This window comes from Arachis duranensis, chromosome 9, assembly GCF_000817695.3.
Source record: "Arachis duranensis cultivar V14167 chromosome 9, aradu.V14167.gnm2.J7QH, whole genome shotgun sequence".
Taxonomy (NCBI): domain Eukaryota; kingdom Viridiplantae; phylum Streptophyta; class Magnoliopsida; order Fabales; family Fabaceae; genus Arachis; species Arachis duranensis.
In genome coordinates this window covers 113809904-113831862 of record NC_029780.3, presented here as the reverse complement: position 1 = coordinate 113831862, position 21959 = coordinate 113809904, and the positions used below count along the sequence as shown (strand labels likewise).

The 21959-nt window shown below is 35.5% G+C and overlaps 2 protein-coding genes across 10 annotated transcripts in view; one reads left to right on the top strand and one right to left on the bottom strand.

Annotated features, from left to right (window-relative positions):
* LOC107467468 (protein ACCUMULATION AND REPLICATION OF CHLOROPLASTS 3, chloroplastic) overlaps window positions 1-6371 on the bottom strand; it is a 6804-nt gene extending 433 nt beyond the window's left edge. The window contains exons 1-15 of one of the 6 annotated variants that reach the window (XM_016086573.3): window positions 5863-6368; window positions 5222-5280; window positions 4696-4760; window positions 4302-4436; window positions 4029-4077; window positions 3718-3830; window positions 3566-3637; window positions 3313-3423; window positions 2872-3053; window positions 2486-2764; window positions 2303-2373; window positions 1801-2186; window positions 806-910; window positions 545-682; window positions 63-229 (exon numbers count right to left, since the gene is read on the bottom strand). In XM_016086573.3, coding sequence (XP_015942059.1) covers window positions 63-229; window positions 545-682; window positions 806-910; window positions 1801-2186; window positions 2303-2373; window positions 2486-2764; window positions 2872-3053; window positions 3313-3423; window positions 3566-3637; window positions 3718-3830; window positions 4029-4077; window positions 4302-4436; window positions 4696-4760; window positions 5222-5280; window positions 5863-6182 — 2252 coding nt within the window. In that variant the 5' untranslated portion in view covers window positions 6183-6368. Of the gene's footprint in view, window positions 1-62; window positions 230-544; window positions 933-1800; window positions 2187-2302; window positions 2374-2485; window positions 2765-2871; window positions 3054-3312; window positions 3424-3565; window positions 3638-3717; window positions 3831-4028; window positions 4078-4301; window positions 4437-4695; window positions 4761-5221; window positions 5281-5862 lie in introns of those variants that run through there. The other 5 variants (XM_016086574.3, XM_021131402.2, XM_021131403.2 and 2 more) reach the window with 5 other exon arrangements.
* A 559-nt stretch (window positions 6372-6930) lies between these two features.
* On the top strand, window positions 6931-13040 carry LOC107467444 (putative pentatricopeptide repeat-containing protein At5g37570). 4 transcript variants are annotated; one of them, XM_052253677.1, is made up of 7 exons: window positions 6931-8907; window positions 9233-9359; window positions 9747-9961; window positions 10210-10273; window positions 10383-10446; window positions 12504-12649; window positions 12831-13040. In XM_052253677.1, the coding sequence occupies exon 1, from the start codon at window positions 7168-7170 to the stop codon at window positions 8851-8853; it is 1686 nt and encodes a 561-aa protein (XP_052109637.1). In that variant the 5' UTR covers window positions 6931-7167; the 3' UTR covers window positions 8854-8907; window positions 9233-9359; window positions 9747-9961; window positions 10210-10273; window positions 10383-10446; window positions 12504-12649; window positions 12831-13040. The 4 variants fall into 4 exon arrangements, with proteins under 4 accessions (XP_052109637.1, XP_052109639.1, XP_052109638.1 ...); XM_052253679.1 differs by lacking the exon at window positions 10383-10446; XM_052253678.1 differs by lacking the exon at window positions 10383-10446 and having other exon boundaries at window positions 10210-10331.
* Window positions 13041-21959: the final 8919 nt, after the last annotated feature.

Below are 21959 nucleotides of genomic sequence, written 5' to 3'. Positions count from 1 at the left end.
TGATAATCAAGAAGGAATATACAAATACAAGCAACAAAACCAGTAAGACTAAATACTTATACCTAGTTCCGTTAGCATTGATGCAAAGAAACTGGCCATGACGCCAGCCATCTTTGAAATTCCCAAAGAAGGCATCACCAGACTTGCTGTAGAACCTCCCCTCACCATTGGCCTTTCCCTTCCAAAAGTTTGCAAACCACCGATCACCAGTGTGAAAATAAAACCAACCCTGGATAATAAATAAACAACAATTACCATCCAGCACAACTTCATCGAAACACCATCAAAGATTGGTCTGTAATCAAGTACTATGATTCCCCCATACACTTTATAGCAGTTGAAATCAAGATAAATTGCCATACAAGATCGACATGATAGATTGCTACTGGTTCTAGCAATGATAAGTTGGATCAAATCATTTTCTATATTACGCTGTAACTATTGCTAAAACTCACACAATCTCTTATCTAACATGCTAATCACTTTCGTCATCTTTAACTTCAACAAATCATCATTGGAAAGTATACATCAAAATCTAACAAACCTTGCCGTGCATGACATCATCCCTCCATGTTCCTTGAAACATGTCTCCGTTTTTGAAATAGAAGGTACCTGGCCCTGATCTCTTACCATGGCGCCATGAACCATCATATATACTTCCATCTCCAAGAATAAGACGCCCCTGAATGTAAATTTTAATATAGTTGTTCTCCCAGCATGCAGTGAGGGGGAAAAAAAAAAAACAGAAAACTTAAAATTCCAGAGTCTAGCTAGACAAATGATTTGGAAGAAACTCAGAAATCACCTTTCCTTCAGGAAGACCTCCTTGGCATCGTCCCTTGTATCTTCCTCCCCTGTATTGCATTTCCACAACAGGATTCCACTTTTTTGACAAGTCCCGTTCTGCCTCCTGTGTATAAAATATAGTCACCCTAAATTCCTTATTATTTGAGATTAGAATAAATTGAGAAAGCATGTAAGAGAATAATGAAAATCTTAAATAATTAGATGGCTAAAAGTTAAAACCCAATAGAATTATACTTTCAAAAGGAGAATTTAGCCTTTGTTCTGGAATTTGGTATTCTATGGGGTTTGAAGTTGCCTTGCACTAAATCAATTCCATAGGTAGCAAGGTCTTGGGGTTTACTTCTTTTCCAAAGTTATATTGAAGTGCAAAGTACGGAATGCTCTTCTATGTCAAACAATAACTAGGAGCTTGAACTGAAGGATCTAGATCCTACACATTATAGATAATACAAGGAAAATTTGAACTTCCTTTTTAATCTAAAGCCAAATTCAGGTGATACCCATGTGAAATTAATATTCAAGTAAAATTAGAAATACTGTCAAATGAAGCTTTAATATTTCTGCAAGTAGTGAGCAAATCTCCACTCAAGCCTAATTTTAAATAGTAGAAGGAGAATAAGGCATGTTAAATTTTGAGCTAATTCCCAAACAACATTTTTTGCAACAAAAATTTACTAGAAGGACCACTGTAATGAAGAAGGATAAAATAGGCTCCTCAAACAAATCGGCAAATCAAAATAAACCTGAACAATGATAATCATATAAAGGAACCCTCCAAGAAAGTACACAATGCCATCAGAGAGTAGAGAATGACAATTGCATGATGAATGTCAAATTTTATAGAGAAATATCTCTTGTTAAATTGTCAACTACAGAATTTATACCTTGACCCATGAAATATTGACTAATGACAGAACATTCATCAAATTTATTTTCAGGAATACATAAATGAATGAGTCATCAACAAATTTCACAGCCATTAATCATCATTACCAGCATAGAAGCAGCTCGATCAGAAAGTACTCCATGCTTCTTTGGTTTATTAGCATCTTTTCCCTTCAAAAGTGAAGATGCCAATCCCTTTACTGCTTCCAAACTTGCATCAGTCACTACATTCCAAGAAGGGATGCCCTCATTTATTGTTGATACATTTACTTCATTGACAGATTCCGGTTCCTTCTGTTCTGTCATGAATGAGACTTTTAAACAATCTTTCAAATCTTCTGAAGGCCTCACACCTACAGGAAGGTGGAATATGCTTAGATTATCTATCATATGTGTTGCATCAGCTACCCGTTCTTGGGCCCACTCCCTTGCCACTTCATATCCAGGACCCAGATTCCAGTTTTCAAGTTGCTCCCTTTGAAAAGCATAGTCATCTAATACAACTCAATTTGAAATTAAACAAAAGAACAACAGAAAAAGAAATTATTCAACAATGGTTCAACAGCAATGACACAAGGTAGTCAAAATTTCAGTGTCTCAAAATTACCACCTTCAATAATAGAGTCATAAGGGACAGAATTCTGGGCTATAGAGTCGAACATATCTTCTTTTTCAGAAAACCTAATACCATTCAGAAGCCAACATCGAGAAGGTGAAAAGCAAAATTAATTTGTTTAAAAAATTAGAAACAATTTTCCTTTTCATTTGGGGGAGCCTAAGATAGAGAGAAAACCTTGAAGTAGCCAACTTGGAGCTGCTGCTGCTCACTCTTGGCTCCAACTGTTCATTGTGATTATTAAAACTGCCATCTACAAAATGTGCAGCATTCTTATTTGGCTCCTCATCCCTTTCATAAGACTCCATCACTTTCTGAGGAGTTACTGCACACTCTTTTCCTGTGTGAACTTGTTGCTGATTATGCGTCCCCCAAAAGCTAAAAAGACGAGGAAAATGCAGGGCCAGTCTGGATAGTATACCAACACTCTGGACAGATTGTTTCACGTTTGAACTGCTATTTACAATTACAAAACAGGAAACTCAACATGTTGATGAAATGAGAAACAATAAAAACACTGAAAAAAGGATTTCACCATCAAGCATCCATGTCAAGTTACTCACCCAAGTGCAAGGACAGTTGTTATCCATAAGTTGGGCTCAACATTTGGCTCATAGATTGTGGATACTAATATGTCCCCCGTATATGCTGTAGTTTGACGGAATGTACGCAGAAAGGCTGCTATATCGCTATGATTAATGGGTACTGAACTAGCAAGAATGCAGATAACAATACTAGTTGGATCCTGAACAAAATAGTGATTGTATTAAGTTAAGATGGTAGACAAGAACAAATCAGAATAATACTAGAACTGTGAACTCCTAAGTTTAAAATAAATATTTAAAGGAAACCGTGCTATGCTGAACAGATGACAGGCAAATCATTCTGGAAAAGAAACAGCAGTGTTTAATGAAAGAACCAATGCAAGTTAAATACTTTTAAATTGTTATTAACTATGAAAACATTGTACCTATTATGGATGACTATGAAAAAATTGGAGATACCTTTAAACGAACACCAAGGAAAGGACACTCTAATGTAGACTGCAATATTGAGGTTTTGATGTTATATGCAGCTCCAAATCCGATCCCTGCTTCTTTATAGTTTGCCAATATCTGTAAATAGTAGCATTTGTTATACAAAGGAATGGGGAGAAAATATTTGGAAACACAAAATATAGATAAAAACAAGGGTGTCAATTAACTTTGATGGGGACAAAAGGTCAAACATTACCAGAGAAAAATGTTAGAAACTTACTTTATTAACTTCTGAAGTGCTGGCTTCAGTCACACCATCCTGCAATCTATCTACAAGTTTTCTATGCGTCTCCTGCAAAGCTATTCACGTGTTAGCTTATAGTTATTTTGTATAACCAAACAACCCAAAATATACTAAAAAAAAAAACTTACAGATTTTAATACATATATGGCCTTAATAGCCAACAAAACTGCATTATTTGCAGTCTTCATGGCCTCATCTAGAGTCAACAAGTCTTTTTGAAGCAGTGCATCAATATCAATTTCTGTGGGAAAAATCAACAAAAATGAGCACCTGCTCAGGATTATCATGTGAAAATATCATACACCAGTAGCATGAACAGTTGCTGCATATTTCTTTTAATGGTAAAAGTATTTCCAGAAATTTTTATAATAAAATCTTTATGCATTAGTCTTTCTTTTGTCATAGTTTTATTCTTCCAATTTGATCAATGGAGCCTCACCTATAATTAAATTCGCGCTCTCCTTAAGCTTCCCCATCAAATCCTTCACCTGAGAGTTTGACTCAAATAAATCACATCAAGAATTCTATTGCAATCATAGAACAAAAACTATATGACGTCTAATAACATTCACTGGCATTATCATAATTTATCAGTTATAGAGCCAATGGAAATTTTATCACATTGTAGGTGAAAATGAAAAAATGTTTGAAAGGGACAATATGATTGGGGACCTATATATTTATTCAAAGGCAGTCAAAGCACATAAGGTACCTCATCCTGTCGTCTTAACCCTTCAAAGCTAAAAGGCCTCAAAACTATAGCAACTGCTAACCCATTTCTGGACCTCACAGTTTCAAAAATATCAACTGCAACAGAAAGGTCCAATCCATATCCTGCACTAGCCACCTAAGAAAGCACAATGAGAAGTGCAACCACAAGCAATGTAAATCAGCTTTATCGTGTAAATTGCAGTAAACAGTTACATAAAATTTCCTTTTACTAAGATAAACATATTTATTATAAAGTGACATATAACGAATTCAAGCGTCTCAGTTGACTTATGTGCACTTCACATAATCTGAATGGGACAAACTAGTTCACTCAAATATTTTGGTAACTTTGTTGAAGCAAGGTACAAGAGTTTTAAGGAAAGGAATGTACAAACAAGGACAACAGTCTTTGAGCATGTCTTCATAAATACTGGAGCTTTGACAACTGTTGGAGAAAATTCTGCAAAAGTAACCAAAACAAATGTAGTTCAGTGGCTTTTAACAGTGGAGAAAACACTGAGGTATGTATGAATATCTGAACTGTAATTCATTCATGTCATCCCTCCCCTTCAATTTTTTTTTCTTTTAACTAAACATTATTTAATTGTATGGTCTGTCTTCTAATTTGAAGTTTAGGCTTCAACTTTGATAGTAAATGAATAATATGAGAAGGAAAAAATCAAGAAGGATGTTACTGTAATGGACATTTTATTTCCAGAAACACCAAAAATGAAAGAATTCCCAATATAATTTTTCTATATTAAACTAAAAAACTAAGAAGTATTGGATAAAAAAAGTACCGCAGTAAAATTAAGTCAAAAGAAAACCTTCTTCCATTCATCTACTTTCTTTATTAAACTAGACAAATAAGAACTAGTTGATCCAAAAAGTATCACAGTAAAATTAAGTCAACAGAACAACCTTCTTCCCTTGATCTACGCTGTAATTGAGCCTCGTGTGATTCTTTCATTATGATATTCCTGCAAAATATTTAGAACTTAAGGCAATTCAAAATGGAATTAAAAATCAATTCCAGAAGAAATTATTTTATTATTCCAAATGTAGGAGATAATTTAATAATGTAAAACTAGTATAATCTCTAGCACACTCTGAAGTGATGTTCTAGTTAAAATCTAGCACAGGGAAAGTAGGAAACCATTAACAGCGTTTGTCCATACTTTTCTTTTAGATCAGATCTTAACTGCTGAGAGTATTACTCTTAAGAATAAAGGATTGCTCGTGTTTATGCTAATGAAGAGAAAATAACCATACGAAGAACAGTTATCTCTTTCAATTCTGGCAAAAGCATACGAGCGAAACTATCAGATAACTTTTAACTGTGAATTGCTGTCGTTGTATGCTAGAAAGTCATTACGACCTTAGACGAAAGTAATAACTAAAAAAAACACAATGATTTTGCTAATTTTTCCAGTTATGAGAATCTATTAGAACAACACGTATTCTCGTAAACCAAAACAGTATTCAAATTTCGAATTCACCGTAATCGTCACAAGAGAAAATTACGAAAGAATAAAATCTCTGAGCGGAGACTAGAAGATTACCAAAACCGCAGCGACGACAACTGAAACTGCGATCTCAAGCAGAAATCGATAACCGCGTCCTTCCGACTGCCAATGCCGATGACTTCGATGAACTCAGGTTTAGCTTCTCCGCTCTCGGTTCCGCCATAACCGTTCGACGACGAAGCATTCTCCAAGCACAACCTGATGCGAACAAACGGTTTCGAATTTCGATTCCAGCGAAGGCCATAGTCGCGGCGACGAAGAAGAAAAGAGCACCGGCAACAAACTTGTTTCGAAGAGAAAGGGAAAATCGAAGGATTGGTAACTGCTCTGAACGTCGGGAATGCAGAAAGCTCCATTTATTTATACTAAGGGATTAGGCGAAGGGTCGAGTACAGTATTGTAGAGAAGATAGGGCTTCCGTCCATTTAGTGCGTAAAGCTGAGCTGAGCTAATAAGCTAAGCTATTCTATGTTTCTTCTGTGCTGTACTGTACTGTACTTTGTGGACATGTAGAAATGCGCCTCATTTCTTTGTTGAGCTGAGCGCTTCAAATCATATCAAAGCGAAAATCACGCGAGGAGTATTGGTGGCGAAAGGAGGGCCACTGAAGTCTGTATGTTTTCCTTAATTTTTTTTCTCAAATTAAATTTTGGCCTTTTCTTCCTATAGTTTGAGTTTTATTTTGATTAAGGTAAATTAAAATTACAAAATTATCTACCTCTTAAAAAAGAAAGAAATAAAAAATTATATAATTTGAATCGTGACAAATTATATACTTAAATAAAATGGATTTCAAAATTAACCATTTTACAAATATTACAAATGAATAATTTTGAGCTTTATTTTATTTAAATATGCAATTTGTCCCTAAATTTCTCCTAACTTTTCCTATATATGTAAATAGAAAATAAATAATAGATATACGTTACGAAACTTACAATTAATACTTTTTGGTGATACTAATGCTTTTATTTTTTGGTAGTGTCATGGGCTGAAAACCCGACCCGCACCTAGAAGAGAACCGGTTACAAACACAACACTATAATTTCCTAACCCACTATCATATTAATATAATTAATAAGTAATAACAAGACTCTTTGGGTTTATGAAGATGTTTAGACGCAAACTGAATTTGGTTGGAGCGGCAATCGGACCAGTTTTGATGTATCTTTGCAGCAGGGAGTCTCATTGTATTTGTTCTTCCTCGCAGAACGTATTGAAGTGCATTGCCACTTTCTTATTCTCCTTTCAATCTTTTTTGGCGTGTAAATTTATCAAGAATGTACCAAAGCGGATGACTTAAGGAGAGAAATCAGGGAGAGCAAAAAGCAGCTCCTTCCAATGAATTCAATATTTCAACACTCTTCTTCTCCGCCGCGTTCAACTGCCGCCATTACCACCCTTCTTAAGGCCTGCAAGACCATTCATCACCTCTACCAAGTCCACGCCTCCATCATCCAACGAGGCCTAGAGCAAGATCACCTCATCATCTCCCGCTTCATTTCCCTTTCCGCCTCCTTTGCCGCCACTGCTTCATATTACACCGCCGTCTTCGACTGCGTCCTTGGCCCTTCCCCTTTCCTCTGGAACTCCCTCATTGGAGCCCACACCAAAGGAAGTTACTTTTTCGACACCCTCTCTGCTTTTATTCGCATGAAGGCACATGGGTCCCTTCCGGATAGGTACACTTACTCTTCTGTGATTAAGGCTTGTTCAAGCATGTGCAGATCCTGGGAAGGAAAATTGCTCCATGGCTCGGCGTTGAGGTGTGGGGTTGAAGGTGATATGTTTGTTGGAACCTGTTTGGTCGATATGTATGGAAAATGTGGAAAGATTGGTGACGCTCGCAAGGTGTTTGATGGAATGTCTGAGAAGAATGCAGTTTCATGGACGGCTATGGTGGTTGGCTATGTGAAGGTTGGGGATATGGTGGAGGCAAAGAGGCTGTTTGATGAAATGCCGCAGAGGAATGTGGCATCATGGAATGCGATGATATGGGGTTTTGTGAAGGTGGGGGATTTGGGCAATGCTAGGGTAGTACTTGATGCTATGCCGGAAAAGAGTGTTGTTTCTTTCACGATCATGATTGATGGCTATGCAAAGGCTGGTGACATGGCTACCTCAAGGTTCTTGTTTGACCAAGCTCCGGAAAAGGATATTGTTGCATGGTCTACTTTGATATCAGGGTATGTACAGAATGGTCAACCTAACAGGGCCTTGAGAGTATTTCTTGAGATGGAATCAATGAATGTGAAACCTGATGAATTCATATTGGTTAGCTTGATGTCAGCTTCTTCTCAGTTGGGTAATTTAGAACTGGCTCGATGGGTTGATTCTTATGTAAACAAGAGCTCTATTGATATGAAACAGGACCATGTGATTGCAGCGCTTCTGGATATGAATGCTAAATGTGGAAACATGGAAAGGGCATTAAAATTATTTGAAGAAACGCCTAACCGTGATCTAGTCTCATATTGTTCGATGATACAAGGGTTGTCAATTCATGGATTCGAGGAAGATGCACTGAATTTCTTTAACAGGATGGTGAAGGATGGGCTAACTCCGGATGAGGTGGCCTTCAAAATCATTCTAACAGCTTGTAGTCATGCTGGACTTGTTGATGAGGGCTGGAACTACTTCCGCTCCATGAAGGAAAAGTACTGCATTAGTCCTTCACCTGATCACTATGCATGTATGGTTGACCTTCTAAGTCGATCAGGGCATTTACGGGATGCTTATGAGCTTATAAAAGTAATGCCAGTGGAGCCTCATGCTGCTGCCTGGGGTGCACTTCTTGCGGCATGTAAAGCATATGGTGATTCAGAGTTAGGAGAGATTGCTGCTAATCAACTTTTTGAGATTGAACCTCAAAATGCTGCTAACTATGTGCTGTTGTCTAACATCTATGCAGCAGCAAATCGATGGATAGATGTTTCCCTTGTAAGAACGAAGATGAGGAACAGTAGGGTGCGGAAGGTACCTGGTTGCAGTCAGTTTAATCCAGACTTGGGCTCTTTGGCCTTTTAAGCTTCCAAAATTGCATATATGAAGCTGTCAATAAGAAAATTTTGGTTGCATAAGGTAAGAGGTGATGCAATTTTTTCAGTTGATCTGGGAGCTTAGTGGTTGCTCCATTGTTGTTAAATTGAAATAGCATTGACAGAATTGAAGTTATCATCTGTATAAAGATATTTTACATGAATAATTATTTATGAAAATATTTAATAAAAAGAGATGATTATTCATGTAAAATGATAATTAAGATCTCAACATGTATTACATTAAATAATTTAGTCAAATATATTAATTTATTTAATTATTTTCGACTATTTTTTCACACACACTTTCGCGTGATAGTTAACGTGTATTATGAATTAACACAAAGCACAAACTTTTGCATATATAGCTAAGCTGCTAAACATCGTGTAAGCTTGGAGTATGATATTGAAAGACCAAGAATAAGTTCTGATAAAGGTCATGGCTGATCCAACCTCACTTGCTCCTCAAAAGGGTCAATCCTCTTCTTCTGATCAGTGAGTTTATCTCTCTCAATACTACTGTTATTATTAATTCAATGTGATAATAAAGTCTAGTTATGTGTTTCTAGTGCTAGCTTTATTCATTAAAATAGGAAATGGACTTCTGATAGCAATAATTCTTTGATCTAGCTGTGAAATTTTGTGGTGTTTATAATAGGAGTTTAGAAATCAAGATAATAAAGAGAAAAATTGACATGCATAATATATGTTACAGTTATGATTTGAAGTGAGGAACTTGAACTTGTAATCTATTGTTCTGATATGTAGTTGATTGGTGCCGGAAAAGTGAAAAGAAAGATTACAAGTTCAAATTCCTCACTTTAAATCTAAATTGTAAATGTTATGCTTAACAATTCTAAATTGTTTTCTGTGTTTTTTCAGGTTGATCTTGAAAGAGTTGCAAGGGACACTCATCGTTATCTAGGAGCAGACCTTGAATAAGAGATTTAGTTCTGCATTGTATAAGAGAGAAGATGGATGTGATTGACTTGGAGGATGAATCGAGTGATATTGAGATTTTGAATTCTATGGTTGTCACCAATGAGCACTTCCAAACTGCTTTGACTTCTTCAAACCCATCTGTGTTGTGTGCAATAGTGAGTTCCCTTGCTGAATTCTCAACCTGAATGATTCTAAGCATGATTAATCTTTTTTGATTGCATAAACTTTGGAAAAGAAAGACACTACTCTTGCAAATATATACAATGCATTTAGCATATTAATGTCTTATCCTTTGTATTTATTGAGTTCTGTTATTATTTCAGTTACAAAATTGAATGAAAATGTTCTTTTATTATTATGTTGACCTTTAATTTGGAAATTGTTTACATGAACCATGATGGAGGTTCCAAATGTTTCCTATGATGATATTGGAGGTCTAGAGAAATGTTAAAAGGGAGCTTCAAGAGGTGCAAAAATTCGAAAATTTGATTTCATATTCCGAATCTTAAATGTGTTGTATATTAGGTATGTTTTCAACAATTTATTAATATAAGAGATTTATTTTACTGTTTATAGATGGTTCAATACCCGGTGGAACATGCTGAGAAGTTTGAGAAATTTGGCATGTCGCCTTCCAAAGGTGTTCTTTTCTTTGGCCCTCCGGGCTGCGGCAAAACCCTGTTTACAAAAGCAATTGCAAACGAATTCCAGGCCAACTTCATAAGTGTCAGGGACCTGCATTGCTTCTGCAGTTGGCCTGGCATTCCGAAATTCACACGGTCCAAAATTCATAAATGGACCGAGTCATTTGTTGTCCTGGAAAAAAAGAAGTCTCAGCTAAAAAGGGTTGAAGGATCTTAGAAATGGTTTTGCTTTGTTAATTAATGGTTGGAGATCATAGAAATGATCTGAAAAAACCAACAAAAAATTTCAAACAGTCCAAAATTGAAGCATGGACTAAGTTGTTTGTTGAAAGGGAAAAAGAAAGATCATAGCCAGTCAAATGGATTGGGAGATCATACATTGCTTTTTTAGTAAAATGGGTTGGATGGTCATACAAATTAGAAATTATTTGAAAAAACCAACAAAAATTTTCAAATAGTTCAAAATTCAGATGTGGTCTGGGTCATTTCTTATCCTGAAAAAAAAATGCTAGTCATTCCTCATTTGACAAGATGTTGATGTCTTTCCTGCTCAGTTCCTATGCTGATACTGAATTTTTGTTTATTATCCCTTTTTTTTGGTTCATTTGTTCTAGTAATTGGTTAGTGAAAGCTGTTAATGCTATCTTATAATTGAAATTTCTTTGGTTTCTGAAAGCTGTCCTAAATTCCCCCATTCTCTAACCACATTGAATTTGTTGGTCAATCAAATGGAATAGTTTCGACAGCTTTCTCTTCCACGAGTGTTTTAAATTTTGAAATTATTTCTTTTATCCCAGTTTAGACTTTAGTGTAAGATGTGAGTGTGTGTGTGCATGCGTGCATGTTTTATTCTTTAATACCTTCTAAATCATGAATATTATTTTTCAAAATTTGTACTGATTTTTCATCTGTTCAAGTAATTCGTTTGTAGTTTCTTCGTCCAAGGTTAGGTCTGGTTAAGTTTGTAATGGGAATGTATTTTTCGTTACAGGAAGAAGAAAGTAATATATGGCTATTTAAAATTGTCACTCTTAATTCCATTTTCGAAAAAGTTTCTTTAGTGTAGCATTCCCAGGCATCCAATTGTGATATACGAGCATTGTTCATGATTTGGAATTGGTCTGTTCATCCTTTGTGTAAACCTAGGTTATTTCAAAATGTAGATGTTGAACCTCCCAAATTGAAATCAATTATGGATGTGTGTCGTATATTTAGGGGTAGATGACTCAAAGGCAAAGCCTAGATGCTTGGGTAGCATGTGTAGCTTGCAGTTCTAGATGCCTAACTCCTTTTACTTTAGTGGTTTTCCTGTGTTTGTAAGACAAGCTTGTGCCCTTTATGTTTCTGGTCATCTGGTAATGGTTGATCTCTTAATTTTAAAAGTTCCTAAATTTGCTTATTGAATAGAGTGCTGGTTCTGTAGTCGAAAAGAATTCAGCCATATCAAGGTCATCATCTTTAGGTTCTAGGACATCAAATGCATGCTGCCATTTTTCTGGATTTGATTGTTATGGAAAAATGTATTTATTTGCAGAAGAGATGTATTTTTTAAAGGTTTGATTCCATTTTTACATGCTTATTATTTAGCAATATATGTAAATCAAATTCGAATAAATAAATAATGTATCAAAGAAATTGATCTATTATGAACCAGTTTGTGAGCTTAACAAACTAAACATCCAAATTCTTTTTCAGAGGAACTTAATTCAAACTCTGTAATAATAAGCAAGATAAAGGCCACCCCACACATTTTTAATGAGTGGGGCAGCCTGAGTGGTTCACTGGTGGCTCTGCTTCTTTTAAGCATATGTTTATATATTTGACAAAAAGAAAATAATTTATTAATCTTTGTTATTGCTCATCAATGTTGAGTCTGTTAGCACTCTGAATTCTGGATCTCCATTGCTTTAGAAAGTTTTTCGCAATTTATATGGTATTGTGTTGAGAACTGTGTAGCACCTTAAAAAAAAGAAAAAAAATTATTTGTGTTGACCAATGCTGGCGGTAGTTATTTGTCTCGAATGACCTTCTGAAGCCGAAACATGTATTGCAGGCTTCGGAGTTCTCTTTGGCTTCAATTTAAACCTGAACATATTGCTGCTGGAGCTGCATATCTTGCTGCCAAGTTTCTCAACATGGATCTTGCTGCTGATCGGAACATCTGGCAAGAGTTCCAGACAACACCATCCATTCTTCAAGGTAACCTCATCCCACATCCTTTTTTAATATCAAGATTGGGATAAATCTTATGCAGTTAAAAATTGAGCGATCTTTATTATTTTGGAAGGTATCTTCTTGAATCGCTGTCAGCCTACTTTTCAGCTGCGAAAAATAGTTTTGTATTTTATATTTTCTGATGATTAATCTCACCTTGTTGCAGATGTCTCGCAGCAATTATTGGAGCTCTTCTGTAAGTATAAAAGAACAAGATAGCATTTACCTTGTAGAGTAGATTCTAAGTACATAGTCAAAATGTCGCAGAGTTGAAGTAGTATGAGCCACATATAATCAGTGTTGGGAAGTTTGATAAATAATTTGGCAGATTACAGCCGTGTTTCAGCATCTCATGTATACTTTTATTAAACCTGGATCACATTTTGCATACATTTCGTTGGTGCAATGCAGGGCGTCTAGTCTAGTTGAGGAGGAACCATCATTGGGGTTCCAAGGTGTCAAATTCTGTTTTAATTAATCTTGTAGAAATGGTTTCACGATATAAGATGTTGCTGAAATTGGTTGTGTTCTCACTTCTCCAACGGTTGCACGGTGCTGTGGTTGTGGGACTCCGGCTCGCCAGAACAGGGAAGAGACGGCGCTGATTCTTCTTCTCATCGCTGCAGGTTGGCAATATAGTTCAGATGAGTGGAAGGAAGTCCTTGAGGTTGTGATACTCATCCCTGACTTCAGAGGCCTCCATCTCCAAGCCGGAGCGGTGGCTTAGATACCGCCGGGCTAGTTCTTGAAAGAGCCTAGCAGTGGAAACGACACAAATATCCAACACAAGAACAATATAGAAGCACTTACAATACAATATGGCAACAACTATAACAAGCAAATATAGCAACTAAAGCAATAACAAGAACACACCGAGATTTTAACGTGGAAAACCTCTTCAATGTGAGAGGTAAAAACCACGAGTCGTTCATACCAATGAAATAGTTCTACTATAATCAAATGAAATACAAGAGAGTCTCAAACAAAGCACAAAAACGTGCATATAACCAGCCAAAACATCAAAGCACAAAAGCTCACAAATAAGAAGCAAGAAGATGAAATATATCCAAAAAACAAAGTTGCTGTCGAAGCCAATTTCTCCCTCTGCAAATCTCAATTAAAATCTCCACCGTTCAGAATAAAGAACAAAATGTGAAGAATCTACAGTCCAAATTTTATGTTGATCCAACGGTGAAAGAATGAGAAACTGCCGTTCCAAGATTATTGCTCTGTGTAAAAACGAAAAACTTAATTTCTCTCTTGCAAAGCCAATTTCTCTCACTGCAAATCCCCAATCAACATTTTCACCGACCAGAATGAAGAACAAGATGATAGGAACACGCAGTTTAAATTTCAAGCGGATCCAATGGTAAACAACTGAGAAAATTTCATTTGAAATTTACTGCTTTGGGCAAAAACAGAAATTTTATTTTTCCCCTTCTTTCTCTCTTTGGTGGCTACTCTCTTTCTCTCAAATGACCCCCAAAATCTAAATTAGGGTTGTGACACTAGGGTGCAAGAATACACCCCCAAAATGTTGGGCTTGGGCCTCACGAAGGAGATAAAAAATCCAACAAATCTCCCCCATCTTGACTAGGTGGAGGCCCTCGCCATTCCGGCGATCAAACAACATGTTTCAAACTTTTCTCTTGACAATGTTTTTGTCAACATATCAGCATCGTTGTCATCAGTGTGAATTTTCTCAAGTTCCAACAACTTGGAATCTAACATATTCCGTATCCAGTAATACCTAACATCAATATGTTTAGATCTTGGATCAAAAATAGAATTCTTGGCAAGATGAATAGCACTTTGGCTATCATACAATAACACATAACGGTCTTGCTTGAAACCAAGTGCTGCAAGAAACTTCTTCATCCACAACAACTCTTTACATGCTTTATTTGCTGCAGTAAACTCTGCCTCTGTGGTAGAAAGTGCAACACAATTTTGTAGTCTTGACTGCCATGAAATAGTCCCCCTGCAAATTTGACCAAATAACCTGAAGTAGACTTTCAAGAATCAATATCTCCTACCATGTTTGCATCAGTAAAGTCAACTAGCAAATGTTTCTCACCACCAAAACTCAAACTCAAGTTAGTTGTACCTTTGAGATATCTCATAATCCATTTAACAGCATTCCAATGTTCTTTACCTGGATTAGAGAGAAAACGACTCATAGTACCAACCGCATGAGCAATATCTGGTTTAGTATACACCATAGCATACATCAAGCTTCCAACAGCTGAGGCATAAGAAATTTCATCCATTGCTTGTTTCTCCTCATCAGTGGTTGGACACTGCTTGGTGCTCAACTTAAAATGAGGAGCAAAAGAACTAGCAACACATTTGGCATCATTCATGCCAAACCTTTGAAGCACATTCTTTATGTACTTCTCCTGTGACAAATAAAACTTCTTGCAATCTCTATAACGAGTAATAGTCATGCCCAAAATCTATTTGGCAGGTCCCAAGTTCTTCATAGCAAAGAACTTGCTCAACTATTTCTTCAACTCCTTAATTCTCAAAGCATTCTTGCCCACAATCAAAATATCATCGACATAAAACAAAAGAATGATAAAATCATCATTAGAAAATTTTTGCACAAATACACAATGATCTGAATTTGTCTTATGGTAACCATGCTTCTCCATAACAGATTCAAACTTCTTGCACAACTGTCTTAGAGCTTGCTTCAACCCATAAAGACTCTTTTTAAGCTTGCACACAAAATCTTCCTTTCCCTTAACAACAAAACTCTCTGGTTGCTTCATGTAGATCTCCTTGTCTAAATCACCATGAAGAAAAGTTGTCTTCACATCCATTTGCTCAATCTCCAAATCAAGAGATGCTGCTAATCCAAGTACAGCACGAATGGATGACATCCTCACAACAGGAGAAAATATCTCCTCATAATTAACACCTTTTCTCTGGTTAAAGTCTCTAACAACCAATCTAGCCTTATACCGAGGCTTAGAATTGTGTTCTTCATTCTTGATTCTGAATACCCATTTGTTCTTCAAAACTCGCATACCTTTCAGTAGCTTCACCAACTCAAATGTATCATTCTCAAGCAAGGACTTCATTTCTTCTTGCATAGCTTCAAGCCATTGAGCTTTGCTTTCATCTTCAATAGCCTATCCAAAGCATTCAAGTTCTCCCCCTTCAGTCAACAAAACAAACTCATGTAGAGAATATCTTGACGAAGGCTTTCTCTCTCTTGTAGACCTTCTAAGTGCATTTACAAGAATTTCTAAAGTTGGTTCTTCATCTTGATCATCATCACCAACTTCATCAAGTATCGGATCAATTGTTTCATCTTCACCTGCACTTATATCATGCTCATTATTTTGAGCTTCAACTCTACCATCTTCTACCATATGCATAGAGGGAGTAATATCCAAATCAGAAAAATCATCACTAGGCTGAACCATTGGCTTCTTTGCCTTATCAACATCCTTCAATGTTTGGTCTTCAACAAAGACAACATCTCTACTCCGAATCACCTTCTTGCTAACAGGATCATAAAACCTGTAACCAAACTCATCCATGCCATAGCAAATAAAAATACATTGCCTAATCTTTACATCAAACTTAGATCTCTCATCTTTGGGAATATGAATAAAAGCTTTACATCCAAAGACTCTTAAATGAGCTTAAGAAACATCTTTACCTGACCATATTTTCTCTGGCACTTTAAATTGTAAGGGAACACATGGTGTCTGGTTCAAGACATGAACAATAGTGCTCAAAGCTTCACCCCAAAAGGAATTTGCCAATCCAGATTGTGACAATAAGCACCTAACTCTTTCAATCAATGTTCTGTTCATCCTTTTAACCAAGCCATTCAACTGAGGAGTCTTCGGAGGAGTCTTCTGATGTCTTATACCATGCTCTTTACAATAAGTATCAAATGGACCTGAATACTCACCACCATTGTCAGTACGAATGCATTTCAACTTCTTCCCAGTTTTTCTTTCAACAAAAGCTTGAAATTGCTTGAACACATTCAAAACTTGATCTTTGGTCTTCAAAGTGTAAACCCATAATTTTCTAGAATGATCATCAATAAAGGTTACAAAATAGATAGACCCTCCAAGTGTCCTTGTCTTCATCGGCCCACATACATCAGAATGCACCAAGTCAAGTATCTTCGACTTCCTTGAAGGTGGATGGCTCTTAAAAGAAACCCTGTTTTATTTTCCAGCAAAGCAACCTTAAAACCAGATAAAAGATTCATCTTGGATAACATATTGATGCCCTTCTCACTCATATGACAGAATCTCTTATGCCATAAATCAGCTTCATCAACAAACTCAGCAGTATTAACAACATCTTTCACAATCTTTGCTTGAGTTAAATAAAGAGTAGAGTGTCGAGTACCTCTAGCAACAACCATGGGACCCTTGGTGAGCTTCCAACTATCACGAGAGAATGAGCTATCCAAGTCTTCATCACACAACTTACCAACAGAAAGTAAGTTCAACCGAATATCTGGAACATGCTTCACACGCTTTAAAGTCAACTTGGTACCGTTGGAGGTTTCTAAGCAAACTTGTCCAACACCAGCACATTTGGCAATACCTTGATGAGCCATTTTCACATCACCAAAATCACCAGGAATATAGGATGTAAACAAATTCCTCCTAGATGTAACATGAATAGAAGCACCACTATCAATCACCCAACTAGTGCTATTATCAACAAGGTTAACAGATTCAAACTCCCCAATAACAAGAAAATCATCATGAGTTACATTAACCTTGTCTTCCTTGCTACCATCATCTTTATTTGTGCTCTTGTCTTTACTTGCATTGGCTTTCTCCTTCTTTAGCTGCCAACAAAATTTCTTCACATGTCCCTTTTGACCACAATGATGGCACTCAATATTCTTATACTTTTCTCGAGACTTGCTTCTTCTTTGATCTCTACTTTTAGAACCTCGACTTTTGTTTCTCCCCCTAGACTCAGAAACAAGAACATCTGAATGTGTAGTCGATGTACCTTGTGACTTTCTTCTCATCTCTTCATTCAAAATACTGCTCTTGGCAAGATCTATAGAGATTACACCATCAGGAGCAAAATTAGATAATGACATTTTGAGAATTTTCCACGAGTCTGGTAAGGAGCCAAGAAGTAACAATCTTTGAACCTCTTCATCAAACTTAATACCCATGGAAGATAACTGATTCATAATTCCTTAAAAATTATTCAAGTGATCTGTCATTGATGTCCCATCTGTATATTTCAAAGCCAACAACTGCTTGATCAAAAACATCTTGTTATTCCCAGTTTTCCGAGCATACAACTGTTCAAGCTTAATCCAAAGGGTCCGAGCATGTGTCTCTCCAATAATATAGTTCAACACATTATCGTCAACTCACCGCCTAATATATCCATAGACTTGTCTATGCAACAAATCCAATCATCATCAGAATTATTATTAGGCTTCTTTGTACCAAAAACTGGTTGATGAAAATTCTTGACATAAAGTAAATCTTCCATTTTTTACTTCCACAAATCATAATTAGGACCATTAAGAGTGATCATCCTACTAGTATTACTATTAGCTTCCATTGTTCATAGAATCACAAGCCCGGAAAAATACGAACAAGCTCTGATGCCAGTATAAAAGAGCCTAGCAGCAGAAATGACACAAATATCTAACACAAGAACAATATTGAAGCACTCACAACACAATATGGCAGCAACTATACCAAGCAAATATAGCAAGTAAAGTAATAACAAAAACACACCGAAATTTTAACGTGGAAAATCCCCTCAATGTGAGAGGTAAAAATCACAGGTCGTCCAAACCAATGAAATAGTTCTACTATAATCAATGAGGTACAAGAGAGTCTCAAACAAAGTACAAAAACGTGCATATAACCAGCCAAAACATGAAAGCATGAAAGCTCACAAATAAGAAGCAAGAAGATGAAATATACCCAAAAAACAGAGTTTCTGTCGAAGCCAATTTCTCCCTCTACAGATCTTTAATTAAAATCTTCACCGTTCAGAATGAAGAAAAAAATGTGAAGAATCTATAGTCTAAATTTCACATTGATCCAACGGTGAAAGAATGAGAAATTGCCGTTCCAAGATTGCTGCTCTGTGTAAAAACGGGAAACCTAATTTCTCTCACTGCAAATCTTCAATCAACATCTTCACCGACCAGAATGAAGAACAAGATTATAGGAACACGCAGTTTAAATTTCAAGTCGATTCAACAGTGAATAACTGAAAAATTACCATTTGAAATTTATTGCTTTGGACAAAACGAAAATTCTATTTTTTCCCTTCTTTCTCTCTTTGGTGGCTACTCTCTTTCTCTCAAATGATCCCCCAAAATCTAAATTAGGGTTATGACACTAGGGTGCAAGAATACATCCCCAAAATATTGGGCTTGGGTCTCACAAAGGAGAGAAAAAATCCAACCGTTCCTACCGAGGTGTTGTAGTTGTTGCTTCTTTGGCGCACCTTTCTCCTCAATTCTTCTTTGCTTAGTATCGCCGCCACAATGTGAAAGAAGAGTGTCTTAGTGTGTATTTGGATTATAGTTTACAAAAGGGAGTTTGCATAAAATTGATTTTGCAAATTTGATTTTGATAAAAAGTAAGTTTGTGTTAAAGTGATTTATGTTTGATAACTTTTGTATCAAAATGAATTATAGTAAAATACATGTTGTTTGGCTTATACCATTCAAAATCACTTTTAGATAAAAAGTTACTAAAATGGACATCAACTTAAATAATATTTTTATATTATCCTATCATTTTAATTTAGATATTTAAATAGATCTTATTTAATTTTGTAATAAAATTAATATTTACTTACTAAAATAAAAACAACATATAAAAATAGACAAAATATATTTTTTTAATAATCTTATTTTTAATATTAATTTGAAATCCAACGTTTATGATTTTATTATTATCTATGATTAATTTTTTATTTAATTTATCTTTTTTAATGGAATCATAATTTATATTACAAACATAATACACAAAAATCACAATTATAAAAGTGTATAATATCAAACAAACAGTTGAAAAAAATAAAAAAAAATAAATAATAGAAAAATAGAGCTTATATAAATAGAAATAACAAGAATTTTATAAATAATTCAATAACATACCTAAAGGATACAGTTGTTAAAAGGTAAATAAATGGTTAGTATCTACGACTAAAAGTTCGTCAAGAAAACGCAGAAGCTACAAATAGTTGCTTCTTGTACACGTGGTTTTGGTAGCAAAATCACTTTTACTTTTATGAGGAAAAAAATTTGACAAACCAAAAATTGAAACTTTCAAAAAATTTAAACGGCTTCTTTTCTTTCAACGGTTTTTCCAAACACACCCTTAGTCGTTGAGCTGGGCCACTGTGTGAGCTACCTCCTTACTCTCGTTTTTTCATAAGGCCCAAATCAATTGTCCTATTTTACTCCAGAGATCACTATGTAGTTGTGAGCCAAACCAAGTCGGCCTTGTCTATTCACATCGGAGAATTGCATTTTTCGTAGTCTCTTCTTCCTACAAGCAAATGGAACATATAGGATTCAGATCATTTCCTGTTGAAAAGGTTATGTCTCACCGGCATTAGTTTTAGTGTTTTACTGCTTTAGCCTTTTAGGCCCTTATATGCTATATAAACTTTGATTAGCTCCTGTAAGCTAAAAAAAAAAAACCGAGTGATCGAACTTTGAACTACACGAACAAAAACAAAATTAAACTTTGAACTAATGACTTACACTCCAACTCAATTTAATATCGGGTTTGATTTTTAAATCTCTGCTATTTTCTCCATGAATATAACTGCGACTTAATATTCAATTTGGGCCTTCAAAATTTGAAGTCGAATTTAATTTGATCCTTACAATTTGAATGAACTCAAATTAGACTCTGAAATTTATAATCGTAATTTACATTAATCTTTGAGCTAATTTTCGTCAATAACGTATTGATTTTGTTGTAAAATAAATAAAAGATATAAAATAAAGATGTATAAATAAAAGACTCTAGTATTAAAATAATTAGCTCAATAATATTTATATATATATATAATAATATTATATGTTGTATTGTGTATATATATACAAAGATAGAAAGAAATATTAAAAATAAAAAGAGAGAGAATTGCATTTGTTTATTGTTACTATCTCAATATAATAAAGATGATTAATATTGCTATTAATATTATATGTAAAGAGTAATAGAAAATAGAATTTAAAATACTTATAAAATAAAAAGAAGAGAAAGAATTGTAGTAGAAATATAAGGAGAAGAGTATTTGATTGTAACATAAAGAGGGAATAGGTTTCTTATTACTTGCTTATGTTGCTATGTAAAGCCTAAGATCATTCCTCTATTTATACAAATTCAAGGTTCACATTTTCAAATGTTGGAAAGCATGCACCGCACATTCTTAAATGCATGTACTTTCCAAGAGTGCTTGCTGAGTAGACATAGAATGGATATGGACATCCATATCGTAACACTCCCCCTTGGATGTCCATTTAGGATTATTGCCTCGTTAAAACCTTACTAAAGGAAAACCCTGTGGGAAAAACCTTAGTGAAGGAAAAAGAGTACAATATCCTTTGTAATGAGGACTGCCTCATTAAAAACCTTGTCAAGAAAAACCCAATGGGAAAAAACCTGACCAAGGAAAAAAGAGTACAGTCTCCCCCTCTTGCCGACATCATTTAATGTCTCGAAATCGGCGCATCCCAATCTCATGTACCAATCTTTCAAAGGAGGATTTTGGGAGTGACTTTGTAAATAAATCTGCCAGATTGTCAGTTGAGCGGATCTGTTGGACATCAATTGTCCCTTGATTTTGAAGATCATGAGAGAAGAAGAATTTGGGAGAAATGTGCTTTGTTCTATCGCCTTTAATGTATCCGCCTTTAAGTTGAGCAATGCATGCTGTATTATCTTCAAACAGGACAGTTGGAGCTATCTTATGATCAATCAGTCCACATGATGACATAATATATTGAATCAAACTCCTTAGCCAAAAACACTCGCGACTAGCTTCATGAATCGCCAGTATTTCAGCATGATTAGAGGATGTTGCAGTAATTGTCTGTTTCGTGGACCTCCAAGATATAGCTGTACCACCATATTTGAGATCTCCCTTTATGTGGATCAGACAAGTATCCGGCATCTGCATAGCCAACTAGTTGTGACTTGGATCCGTATGGATAAAACAATCCCATATCAACCGTTCCATGAAGATATCGAAAAATTTGTTTGATTCCACTCCAATGTCTTCTAGTTGGAGAGGAACTATA